This window comes from Letharia columbiana (genome assembly GCF_014066305.1).
Source record: "Letharia columbiana isolate WasteWater2 chromosome Unknown Sc0000013_s0, whole genome shotgun sequence".
NCBI classification, from domain to species: Eukaryota; Fungi; Ascomycota; class Lecanoromycetes; order Lecanorales; family Parmeliaceae; genus Letharia; species Letharia columbiana.
Window position 1 is genome coordinate 364,795 of NW_023501052.1, and position 13,109 is coordinate 377,903.

Genomic DNA, 13,109 nt, shown 5'->3' on the forward strand with positions numbered 1-13,109 from the left:
ATGACCTCAGCGGATTCGAGCAAATCCGATGACTCGGAGCGATCAGGGAAACCGCCCATGTTCAGAAAACGTCGCTTAGAAAGCTGGCTTGGCTGGGAGCACCATCCTCCCCAAACCCTCGTCTATGAGCAGGGAAACCGTCACCTAGCGGTCGAAGAGATCAATGAACTCAGTAGTAACCTGTTTAAATATCCTCTCTCCACCTTCATCATGATCTTGTTGCACCACTAATTCTTGTCGACAGAAGAGTCCAACAGCTTTGAAATCCAGCGTCCGCGGTGGAGTAACCGGGCGCAAGTGGACGCAGACATGGAAGAGCAGCGAGGCTACGCGGTGACTCTGAGGCTGGATCGTCTCGGGTTGAAGAAAAATTGGCAACGACGCTTGGGCATGAACTACAAGGTGCTTCGTGTCAAAGGAATAGAGCCCGTGTGGCCTTACTAGTAGCCACCGCAACTGACCCACACACTGCCCCCGAATGGTATCTATCAAAGGGGGAGAGTGATACCTTATATACAAGTTTTCGTGTTCTTGAGACTTTGAGAGTTGGAGTTGCATCCGTTTCGAGATTCGCTGCGACATCATTGGAACATTATACGGATTCCAACCCTACCTTTTACGACATGTTTCTGCTTTTCGACTTTCCCTTGAGTGATGCCCGAAGTGCCATTACAGTACTACTCTATGACTATCAACCTATGCTGCCTTCTTTCCGGCTCCAAGAACCCCCAACATCGCCGGGATTCCCCTTACCATGGCTTGGCGACTCTGCATGTAATTGTCGCAGAAGCGATGTTGCGTAGGTGCATTTGTAGAATAGATACTTACTTTAGCCTTTCTCCGCCACAAACTCTGGGTGTGGCGGGTGTGGCGTGTGGAAGTAGCCGTGAAGAGCCTTTAAAAAACGATGACATGCGTTTAGGTCTTTGGATTTGTACAACCACTGCCATGCAATGTCATTCAACAATACTAATACCGACATCTTAATTGTAAGTTCCTTCTTCCAAACTTCTACAACTGAAATGCTCATTCACTTGAAAGGCTGGTGCATTTGCAGCATTTGCAGTCGACCTCTTGGTGTACCCTCTAGACACCATCAAGACTCGACTACAATCACCGAACTATAAGCGATTATACACCAACCCCTCGACCAGCGCTGTCAATCGCTCGCTCTTCCGTGGCTTGTACCAAGGCATAGGCAGCGTCATCTTGGCCACAATACCATCTTGTTAGTCTCTCCATTCAACCCAGTACTTACCAGGCACTGATCTCTCCAAGCAGGAGCCTTCTTCACCACCTACGAAGGCACGAAATCCATTCTAGGCCACACTTCCCTCCCAACCCCCATAACTCACTCGGTCGCTTCCTCAGCGGGAGAGCTAGTATCATGCTTCATCCTTACGCCCGCCGAAGTCCTCAAGCAAAATGCTCAGATGGTCTCCCATTCCCCACGCTCGCCATCATCCAACAAGATCTTCGACGGCAACGCCACTATACGTGCCTTGAGAAAATTCAATAGCCCGACTCAGCTATGGAGAGGTTACACAGCGCTCGCAGGCCGCAATCTTCCCTTCACAGCTATGCAATTTCCCATGTTCGAACATCTTCGCACTTCTATACATGCCTACCGGAAGCGAAGAGGCATAGCGACGGGTTCGATGTGGGAGACGGCCCTTGTGACAGCTATCTCGGCGGGCTCAGCAGGCTCGGTAGCTGCAGTAATAACCACGCCGATTGACGTTGTCAAAACGAGGATTATGCTCAGCGCTGCTGACAGCGACCAGCCAAGAGGTGAAGCGCAGCAAAAAATTGTGAAGGAGATTGAAGCGCAGGGAAGAGATGCAAAGGCGGAGATTGAAAAGGCACAGCAGGCTGCAAGAGGTGGGAGAGCGGGTGGACTGGCTGTGGGAAGGGAGATATTGAGGACGGAAGGCGTGAAGGGGCTGTTTAGAGGAGGTGCTCTGAGAGGTCTATGGACGGCCTTGGGATCTGGACTCTACCTGGGTGTATATGAGAGTGGCAGAAGATATCTCGAGGGACGAAGAGTTGAAGCCAGCTGAGCAGATGCGGAAAGGTGTATAAAATCTACGCTTGAGACCCATGGGATACTCGAACGAAATTCTTCAAAGACAGGGGCTGACGCGAAGTCTAGGCTTGAGACCTAGAAGAAGCTACAGTGAATACAAAACGCACGGTAAAATCTACGCTTGAGACCCATGGGATACTCGAGAATATCGTAAACGATGCTGAGTAGATGCGGAAAGCGACATAAATCTTAGGCTTGAGACACGTATGGTCCTCGAACGGTGTTTCAATCAAGACAGGAACTGACGCAAAATCTAGCCTCGAGACCCAGAAGAAGCTGCAGTCAAAACAAAATCCGCCGTCATTTCTAGGCTTGAACCCTACCAGGTACCAAAGACCCGAGTACGATGAGTTTCTCTCTTCAGTGACCTAGTCAGGTCGCACCAGCTTCTCTCCCTTGACGTGGAGCACTTTATAACTATAGCCCAACCCGCGCTTACAAATCTTGACGAACCCAAGCCGATCAGATCGTAAGGTAAAGATGTATCCCATCTTCGCTTGGTCTTCGTAGATGTGGATCTGATTGCGCCATCTTGATAGCTGAATCTCAAGGCTATTTGTTGCCTCTATAGTAGACCATCACCAGTTTTGCATGCGTGTGGGAACTAATTACTATTATACTCATTGACTTCTTCATCAGTCACTTCCTCGGGCTTCCAAGGGTCAAACACAAGTGCTTTGGGGGACTCAGGTTCCCAGCTGTTTGTGTTGCGCCTGATGATGGATCTTTTCTCTGAGAATTGGGTGTCGCGGGACTCGTCCATCGTCGTTGTCTTCAATTGCCGGGTCTGATGAACTATGCGACCGAAGGAGATGAAGACATATGGTTTTATTGAGATAGTGGAGATATATTCTGTGTTTGCATTTTATGGGACGAAAACAAGAAAGATGGATTGGCTAGTGGTATGGAAGGCTTGTGGGGGAACGAGTATGCACGAAATCTGTTGGGAGCAAAGCCTCGGATCAAGAGGAACCCGTGGCTAGGCCCTCGTGTGTAAACGGGGCACTGAGCCTGTCACGAACCGCTCCATTCCATGGCAATGCATTGTCCAGCGAGGCTGCGTGCGAAATTCATGAACTCGGGATCGCCATCTTCCAACGTCACGGAGTGGAAGTAACACAGGGTTGCTGACGTTGCGCTAGTAATCCTCCACAGCGCATAGCTGGTCTTGCCTACCGGGTTCTCTATTCTGAAATCCTACAAATCTTACCACCATCCGAGTCAAAGGAACTCAGCTGCGTCGTTCTCGCGCATCACCCACAGACATGGAGCACACATAGGATACGGATAAGTGGTTGGGCCGCCTCAACGCTGGGGCGAGCAGGGCTGAACAGCCACATATCGTACTTCAGCGTCACGAAAACTCCCATGCCTGTGCGGTATAGACCTGGAGTGAGATTACAGCTATGTACAGGCGTGGGCGGCCGGGGAAGAATGCAATGGCTCTGAATATCAGGGCCGTGCTAGAGCTCGATAAGTGTTATGGTGACGAAGAGTTTGATACTAAGCTGTAATGTGTACAGGTAGCAGGTAAAGTAGGTATATATATCCCGTAGTGGAAACGTGTCTGCCGCAGTAGAAATGGTGTGTGAGACAAGCTTCTTTGTCACGAGACCCACTGACTCCTAGTCCCACTGTGGCGAGTTCTCCGCGATCACACATGAAACGAAGATCCAATGCTTCTCCACATGAAGCATCAACACGGTCCGAACCTTCCTCGCATTTGCTGAATCGATACTCACGCGGCTGTTGAAACGAGGCAGCATCTGCCCAAGTGCTTGAGAAAGATTCGCAAGAAAGATTGGTGAAGGACTGTCACTTTTTTCTCGGCGCCGCGCAGGACTTGTACAGTTTCGTTGAGAGTTTCTGCCCTCTATGCATGACTTTTGCTACATTCTCTGAATAAAGGGAATCTCAAACTGTCTAGGTCTCAATAGGCACTCTCCCAGGAAAGGTGACAATTATGACCACGCGAAATCTCCTTGTTTGTGAAAAGAAATTATTCCTCCAACATCAAACAGCTGGTGTTCTGAGCCCCTTGAGATCAACTGTCAACCCAATCTGGCCGTTAATCAACAAACCTGTGCTAAAACGAAAAGGAGGAAGGCTTTAGGGTTGTTTATTCTCCCTACAACCACCCATTGGACTGTAGAGCTATGAACTCTTCGGCTTCCACCGTAGTGGATCTTGGAATTTCTCGCATAATGCCCTCATCTGTGCATCAATTTTTGCCCGGTCCTCTTACTGCGTGACTGTGGTTGCCGGCTGCGTGCCTAACGGATCTACAGGCTTCTTCCGCTGGGTCGTTCGTACCAAGCCCACTCCCACTCCCATTATCGATGTACTCTGACTTTTTTTTGATCAAGTCCGATATCACGGCTTTGAAGTATGTTGACTATCAAATAATCTCAAGAGCAAACAGTTCGAATTCACAACGACCTGCGCTACTATCGTGTTAGGGTCAAAGTGCAAGCTCTCGTGGATACCTATGCATGTCCCAGGAACTTTTGCGGCCTAGCTCTTGATTCTTCATGCGTTGGAGGAAAAGAGTGAAAGAGAGGGAAAGCAAGAGTTGCGTAAGTGACATCCGAGACTGAGGCCATGTTGCACGAGGTAGGTGGAACAGGGAGGCGTGAAACCCCATGGCACAGCGGCACCATCGTAGCCAGCTTCGTCGTTGCTGGCGTATCTTGGGTCGTGTTCGGTAGTTGGGAGGCGGTCTTGACCAGTGGTTTCGCGAAGATAACAACGCCGCCAATTTTGTCCACCAGACTTTTGACTCGTCGGGTCGTTGCGGGTGCACTCTGGCAGTACCTAGATTCTAACGCTGAGCGACCAATTTCAGATCCGGCTTCCCAACAGGCTTTCCCTTCATGGCCACGATCATCAACCTTGACCAATGATCTCAAATAGTCAACGGCTTGTCGCCTGTAGATGCTGGCATTCGCATGCTCCCGCTACTCCTTGTCCCAGCTTGCGGTGCCGGTATTGCTGGTGCCGCCGCCAGTAAGAAGGAAGAATGTCTCTGGCATATCCTTGTATCGTCAAGCGCACTGCAAGTTCTGGGTCTTGGGTTAATGTCTTCACTGTCGAGCACAGAGGCAGTTCCTAGGGATCAGTATGGGTTTTGAGGCTAAGGCTGAATAGTCTCATTGGAGATTCGAAGTGGAAGATGGTGATCTGGGTACGTCTGTGAACAACTCTACCCGCACTACTGCAATTAGAGTTCCTGTAAAGAAACATACGCACTCCTACATCGCTCAGCGTCTTGCTCAAGATACTTTACGTATAGCAACCCCTTTTCCCCCAAAATACCTCACGCGGCTTTGCAAAAGGCGGTGTGGGCTGGGCGATGATGAGCTTGACTAGAAATTACAATGTCAAAGGAACGCCTACGCCTTCGGCTTGCTAGTCATCGTTGGCATCATATCACCCTAGCTGATTTGCCACCACCTGTCGTTCTCGCAAGTGGTCAGGACAGAATGGGGTAATGGTTGTAAAGGCGGGCCATGGACTTGGGTGAGTGGAATTTGAAGAGTCTCTCGTCACAAATAGCCACTTTTGGGGAAGAAGATCTTCGGGAACGCCGATTAAAGCCGATAGATTTTGGCAAACGCTGCCCATCGCGACAGGAACAACGTAATTTTTAGGAAACGATGTTTTGGATACTATGGGAGGTGAGAGGCTGTGCGTAGAGCTGCCTGCGGCATACATTGCACTTGAAAAAGATCGCTCTCAGACCGCATTTTTTATGCGGTAGGGGATCTCGTATAATACAAAGTCTCGTGTGATGGGGGATCTTATCTCTATACTCATTGTAGGGGAGGTTATGCCGCCCGGCGCGGCGGAGGGGGTGGTAGGGGGTTCAGTAAAGTAGGGAATCTTATGCTGTGGATACCTTAGCGTGCGTCCAATTGGATGTTTGAAGAAGGATCTCGATTTTTGATGATGATGAGGACCACGGGTACATGATATTGGTTGGACCATTGAGTACGAGCAAATTGCATCCTTTGGGTAAATACGTGTCTACCGAGGCTAAATCCGACCCCGCTACGGAAGGCTGTCAACATTCCGCCACAAACCGACACGGTAGACCATTCAAAATCCTACGGTCTGAAATGTGATCGAAACGACGAGGATGAGAGCGATGGTAACATTAACACAGTCACCAGTACTTACTGAAACTCAACGGTGGCGTATGAAAGCGCCAAGGGTTAACCAACCAAGCGCGAGGAGTTTCGTCAAGCGCCTGGAACGTCCGCTAGCTGCCAGGGTTTTGCTACAGTAAACCCTGCCAAGCTGAAGTGACGTACACTCCCAACCATCTTCGTCTTCCTGTCAACAACATCAACGGAGGCGCCAGGAGTTCCCCGCCGGACAGTGCGTTGTACAATTGTTTGCCTTCCCGCGCATAACTACATCCAGGGACTTCCTATCTTCGAATCGGAAACCAGGAAACCACTCAAACGCCACTGCACCGACGATCACTCTATCTTTTCTAAGCACTGTGCAGTTAAGGGACCCACATCACCATTCTTCTTCTTCTTACTCTTCAATTACTTTTTCACATCGTCTCATCAATCCTTCACACCTCTACATCCCCTCGACTCATCAATTCAGCATTCACCCCTCTTTCGAGCCCCCTGACAAGGTTCAGGCTACGGAGCGCAACAAGCGAAATTATCCGGATCACGAAAACTATTAAGGACCTCACTCTACAATCTTATAAGATCTCTTCAAGATGTCCTCATATTACGATGATAGAGACGACAGAAGGTCTGACCGCCGTCGTGATAAAGATAGAGGAGGCGGAAGAGATCGGCGCGATCGCGATGACGGGTCTGTCTATGAAGAGGAAGAGATCATCGAAGCTCGCAGAAGACCAGCAAAAGGTGATCGAAGTGACGACAGAGGTGATCCCAGAGGTGCTCCCAGAGGTGGGGAGTTAGTCCGTCGACGTCGTGATGATTCTTCTTCCGCTGAAGAAGTTGAACGGGATTTTCCACCCGGAGGTGGAGCCTATGTTCGACGACGCAAAGAAAAGGATCGTGGCCCACCGCGGCGTGCCAAGTCACACGGCGGAGGTAGATATGACAATGATTCTTATGATGATCGTCCTCGAAAGCAGGATAAGAGACGTGGGTCGTCCTTCAAGATACATTTGGCCATTATTGACATGTAGCAGGAGATCGACGTAGGGACTATTCATCGTCCAGTTTCTCAAGCTCGCCTGAACCCCGACGAAAACCAGAACGCCGAAAATCTTTGGGAGAACAAGCGCTCGCAGCCCTCGGTATAGGCGCTGCCGCAGGCGCTGCCTCAGAAAAACATGGCCGAGATCGGAACCGAGACCGGAGTCGAAGTCGAGGTGGCCGTCGTCGCCGTGATGATTCCTATAGTTCAGACTCTCGCTCGCGTTCCCGCGGTGGTCGTAGCCGTGGCGGCGGGGATCAGAAAGAACAGCTGATGAAAGCCGCAAGAGCTGCATTGACCGCTGGTGCTGTAGAGGCTTTCCGCAGTCGCAAAGAGCCAGGAGGTTGGGCAGGGCCAAAGGGAAGACGTGTGTTGACTGCTGCTGTTGGTGCTGGAGGTATCGATGGACTGCTCAATAGCGGCAAGAAGGACGGACAAGGAGGTGGCGCTCTGGACGGTCTCCAGGCTGTCATAGGCGGTCTGGCCGGTAATAGGCTGATCAACGGTTCTCGTGACAAGGACGGGTCCCGATCTCGTTCTCGATCGCGCGGTGGGCGAGGTGATGACAGGGGAGGAGGAAGCGGCGGTCTTGCTGCGCTAGGTGCTGGAGGATTAGCTGCCGCAGCTGGGAAGATGTTCATGGACAGAAACAAATCGACTGATAGAGGAGGAGGAGGAGGTCGTCGATACAGCTCTGATGACGGTGATCGTCGTGGAGGTCGAGGAAAGCGTAGCAAAAGTGTAAGCGACTATGCGAGGCAAGGTATGGCAGCAATTGGGATAGGTGACAAAGGCGGAGATAGCCGTGGCTCTCGTCGTGGCTATGATGACGATTCCCCACCTCGGGGTTACCAATCACGACCTCGTGGCGGCGGTGGCGAGGGCGGTGACGGTATCAAGTCATCGCCAGAGAGCGAAAGCAGCTCCGAGGACGATTCATCGTCCTCAGAAGATGAGAAAGAACGAAAGAAGATGGGTCACAAGCAACTCATTACCGCCGGCCTAGCTTCTGTCGCTACCATTCATGCTGCCCAGAGCGTCTACAAGAGCATCGAAGGTCGCCAGGAGCGTCGGAAGGAAGTTGCTAAGGGAGAGATGTCGCCTCAAGAGGCTCGCAGGAGAAAGAACAAAGGGAGACTGCAGGATGCTGCAGCCATTGGCGTTGCAGCACTCGGTATTAAGGGCGCCTACAGTGAGTGGAAGGAAATGAAAGAGCAGAGAGATGAAGCGCATGAATTCGATTTGAAGAGGGCAGAGCGACATGCAAGGAGGGAGCAAAGAGCGTTGGATGACAAGAAATATGGAGTGACGCATGTGCACGGTCATCACGATGAATACAATACGTCGACGCCGAACCTACACTCGCAGGCGACTCCTGCCTATCCGCAGAGTCCATATTCACCTGGACCTGCGTCTGACTACGCCGCTGGAGCCGGGTATTACGGGGAGCCTAATGGACCGCATTATTCAGACGGGAATCCGTATGCGAGTGGGGCGCTACCTCCGCCACCTATGGGGCCGCAGCCGGGAGGCCGTTAGGTTATCGAGGGGTGGGTCTGGGATGAGATATGATGATGATTGATGTACCATGATGGAGTATGGCACGACGCATTCGACTTGGTATTCGTGGGTTGTAATGAACTCTTTCGGTCATTGAGCATGGAAGGTCGAGCATTCATTACTTATTTAGTGAACCTGCTTTCTCCTCCGATCGTCATCTATGAGTACATTTGGCCGTCTACGACTTGAGGATTTTCAATAGATATCATACCACACCGAGGTGTTCAATCTGAACTCAATTATGCCCTGTGCAGTCTTTCCCACTGCTCGGAGAATTGTTCCCCAGCCTTGTGAGGAACTTACAATCCAGGCCTAGTGTCAGATCTGCCGAGGAACACCCGCTATCAGGTCGCCAGGAATACATTACATGTAAAGTATGCATGCCTGATATCAAGCTGTGTAAGCATTCGCTTTTCAATTGCTTCGAGCGTCTCGGTATTCTTCTTGTCTCCATGACCTCCATCATCAGCCCCTGATTACCCTGCAACTATAAATCAACATGGCGAACGAAATCCTAACCTCATTCCTGGGCGCCCTCCAAGCCTCTCTCAGTGTACTTCTAGTCATCTTATACGGAGTTCTCGCCGCCCAATTCGACATCCTCAAAGGAGACAGCACCAAGCAAATTAGCACCTTATGTGTGCGAATGTTCCTGCCCGCCCTCCTGATTACTAAGGTCGGAAGTCAATTGCACGCAGACACTGGCATTCGCTATGTGCCCATCCTGAGTAAATTGGAAGCCTGCGCCTTCATTGCGTAGAACTAAGTGGGCTAATTCACGGTCTATAGTTTGGGGACTCTTCTACGCCCTCTCCTCCATGCTCCTCGGCTGGTTCGTGACCCGCTTCTTCAAACTTCCCTCCTGGGTCACACCCGCCATATCCTTCAACAATACCACCGCCCTGCCACTCCTCCTCATCGAGTCCCTAGCCTCAACCGGCATCCTTGACGAATTACTGGCGTCAGACACCGACACTGTAGACGCTGCATTGATGCGTGCTCAATCTTACTTCCTCGTAAACGCCATTATTGGAGATGCGTTGACCTTTGCGATCGGACCAAAGTTATTGGACGGAGAACACGCCCCAGAAAAGAAGAAAGACGATGGTGATGAGGAGCAACGAAACCTAGTTGATAATGGTCCGCCTGAGGGTCCACTCTTTCCTCTCGCGCCGGAGCCGAGCAATGGCAATGGCACCTACGGAGCACGCCCTGGTGGCCAAGACAGCCGCCAAGGAAATAACGAAGAACCCCATGAGCAAACCTCCCTCTTGCCCAGCTTCGTCCGAAGTGGCGAGCTCGCAGCTGAACGCTACGGCTATGATAAAGGCGAGACAGCATGGGAGAGATTCCCTCCATGGATACGATCATTCCTCCACTTCTCGTACGCCTTTTTGCATGCACCTTTGATTGGTGCAATTACCGGCGCGATTCTCGGACTCGTTCCTCCATTCCACAAGGCTTTCTTCGGGAATCCGGAAAACGGAGGGATCTTTACAGCATGGCTGACTGATAGTGTCAAAAATATCGGCGGCCTCTTTGCTTCGCTACAGGTTGTTGTCGTGGGCGCGAAGTTGAGTAGTAGTATGAGGAAAATGAAGAGAGGGGAGGCTAGTGGTACGGTACCATGGACCCCGCTAGTATTTGTGACGATCATGCGCTTTATTGTCTGGCCAGCCGTTTCGATCGCCTTCATATATCTCATCGCCTCTCACACCAACCTCCTGGATGAAGATCCTATGTTATGGTTTACAATGATGCTCATGCCTACGGGTCCGCCGGCAATGAAGCTTACTGCGCTGGCGGATGTGTCTGGCAGTAGTGAGGAGGAGAAGATGAGTATCGCTAAATTCCTGAGTGTGCGTGATTTCCCCCCAAAAATTCCTTATGTGATAAGAGCGCTTGGACCAAGACTGACTAAAATTGGAACAATAGATCATGTATGCCATTACTCCGTTGATATGCTTCACGGTCGTGGGGGCATTGAAAGCTTGCAAGGCAGTCATGGCTAGCGCATAAATAAATCACGGACTACTATTGTAATAATGCTCGCAACCTGGCAATTCCGGTCCTATAGCGATGCTCTCTCACACAACATGGGGCCGTGAGAAATAACGTGCGTCTATCTGTGTCCATAATGCACTGCGAATCTTGATTTTCTAACTCCTTTACAGAGATTGCCATCCAGGACACTCAAGGCAGCGGTTCAAGAGCAAGTTAAGGCCTGCGCTTATGGCTGTTAAATGTTCATAACCCGAATCAACCATCCTTGCGGTAGTCCTCCGAGGGTCTCTTATCAAATTCGTCGGACCTCTTCCTGTGAGTGGTTCCATACCCACCAGATTTAGCAACACTTCGCTGCTTGAAGGCTTCAGCATGAAACTCCTCCCTCCCGTCATCCCGGACATCGACTCTCTGTCTCAAAAGCATCTACCCCACAGCTCTGCCAAGCTTGCCTGCCTTGCCCGCTGTCTGGCATCACTCTGCCTGACCTTCCTGCTCTGCAAACAGCGCATCCCGACGGATCTCACGAAGCTCATGCTCGTCGTACTCCTGAAGCTCGAAAACCCCGAGGCGCTGTGTGTGTTCTCCCGGTGTTGGATGTTTGCACGATGGTCGAGCTCGAGCTGCAGTATGCGGCCGCGGTGGTGGTATTGGCCATTTTGGACGGCGGCCTCTTGGCCTCGCTCATCCGTCAACGTGCGGTGGCGGTGGTTGTACTCGCCATATTGCAGGGCAGGCTAGTGGGCCTAGTTTCCAGTGAAAAGGCTCTCCTTCTCCGAGATAAGGGTTTCTTTTGTTCCGACATTTCAGATCGGAGACTTCGGGATGGCTATCTATGCGGTCAGCAAGAGACATACAGAGCTGCTAGGCTGTTATGGCCCAGTTTACTTATGAAGAAGTAATGGAGAGAAGGGCTGTTAGTGGACGATGATAGATGACGGGCGATGGAAGCCTACTACATGCTCCGGAGAACAAAAAAGACAGTCTTCGTCTCTAGCAACGCATGATTTCAGGGAAGCATGATACAGTCCCCAACATTTGACTTGCACTTTCTTTGCCATCCAAGACAAATACTTCAACATACGCCCGATTTTGAATATTTGCTTGTTCTAAACTTTCCCAATATGCCTTTCCGACCATCGAGGCCAGGAACGTCATCACTGATCTAACATGGTGTTTCAAGCCCAACGCCCACTATGTATCTCCCAATTTGCTAAGCCACCCAATCACATCTCACAACGGCCCGGGCGCATAATCCCCAATCTATCTATCTATCTATCTATCTGTTCGGACAGCCCAGCCCAGCTCAGCCGTAGGTATCTTATCTAGCCTCGACGATGTTTTTCTGTTCTCCAATTCCCCCCCTCCTCCTCCTCCTCCTCCTCCTCCTCCGGCCGGCGCCTGAAAGCCGGTCTTTTCCGCTCCGCATCCATTGCTTTTTCTTTCTTTCTTTCTTTCTTTCTTTCTTTCTTTCATTTTTCCTCCACGCTTCTACGGAAATAGCTGCGGCCCCTTTTTTGCTTGCGTCTTTCTCTCTCTCACTCTAAGATCTCCAGCTTGCGAGCGTTTGCATGAAGCTGCGGCGATTGTGTTTGCGATCCTGGGATGAGTGGGGTCTAAGTGTTGGAGATGCGCTGGGGTTTGAAACCAAGCGAGGAAAAAGGGGGGAGGGTTGGGAGATGGGGGAGAAGTCCATTGTCGAAGTAGGTAGCCTTGAGAGGAGGGCGGGGGCTTGGGGCATCCGGAGGCGCGAGCCGGTGTTGGGGAGGTTTGGGGGCCATGCTGTGGGGTTGTTGGCTAAGGAATGGAATGGCGGCATTGTTTTTCTAGCCGTGGATCTTGGTGCCGGGCGTATGGGTTGGCCGCTGGTGAGGTCGTTGGGATGGTCTGCTCTTGCGGATGCCATGGTGATTGAGGTGGTTGGAGGCTTGGTCTGTTGCGCCAGCAGATTATCTCACTAGCTCCCATCACCAAACGCTGCTTGGTCGTTACGTGGCCCCCAGGGACGCCTCGTACGGCTTGAAAGTGGCGGATGATACATTCTGAAGCCGAACCAAGCGGTAAGCGTACCCACTGCGGATCCGGCCAGTACGTCAAAGCCATGGTTCCTGAAGTCGAAATACCTGGTTCCGGCAACGAAAATGGCAAGACCGAGTGGGATATACGGCAATGGAAGCAGGAAAGCTGGTGAAGCCGCCGTATCCTTTGCGGACGAGTGGCGGTCCGCAGGTTGGGCAGATCTCTGAATTAATTGCTCGCCTGCCTC

At 51.2% G+C, this 13,109-nt stretch overlaps 4 protein-coding genes across 4 annotated transcripts; all 4 read left to right on the forward strand.

Annotated features, from left to right (window-relative positions):
* Positions 1–953: 953 nt before the first annotated feature.
* On the forward strand, positions 954–2,060 carry HO173_005048 (uncharacterized protein; the record flags this gene model as incomplete). The annotated part of the gene is made up of 3 exons (XM_037306966.1): positions 954–989; positions 1,042–1,228; positions 1,279–2,060. 3 exons carry the CDS (start codon positions 954–956, stop codon positions 2,058–2,060), a joined length of 1,005 nt encoding a protein of 334 aa, XP_037166090.1.
* Positions 2,061–6,827: 4,767 nt separating this feature from the next.
* On the forward strand, positions 6,828–8,818 carry HO173_005049 (uncharacterized protein; the record flags this gene model as incomplete). Its single annotated transcript, XM_037306967.1, has 2 exons — positions 6,828–7,224; positions 7,272–8,818. 2 exons carry the CDS (start codon positions 6,828–6,830, stop codon positions 8,816–8,818), a joined length of 1,944 nt encoding a protein of 647 aa, XP_037166091.1.
* Positions 8,819–9,338: 520 nt separating this feature from the next.
* HO173_005050 (uncharacterized protein) lies at positions 9,339–10,858 on the forward strand (the record flags this gene model as incomplete). The annotated part of the gene is made up of 3 exons (XM_037306968.1): positions 9,339–9,567; positions 9,629–10,698; positions 10,775–10,858. 3 exons carry the CDS (start codon positions 9,339–9,341, stop codon positions 10,856–10,858), a joined length of 1,383 nt encoding a protein of 460 aa, XP_037166092.1.
* Positions 10,859–12,875: 2,017 nt separating this feature from the next.
* HO173_005051 (uncharacterized protein) lies at positions 12,876–13,034 on the forward strand (the record flags this gene model as incomplete). The annotated part of the gene is made up of 1 exon (XM_037306969.1): positions 12,876–13,034. One exon carries the CDS (start codon positions 12,876–12,878, stop codon positions 13,032–13,034), a length of 159 nt encoding a protein of 52 aa, XP_037166093.1.
* Between the last annotated feature and the right edge of the window lie 75 nt (positions 13,035–13,109).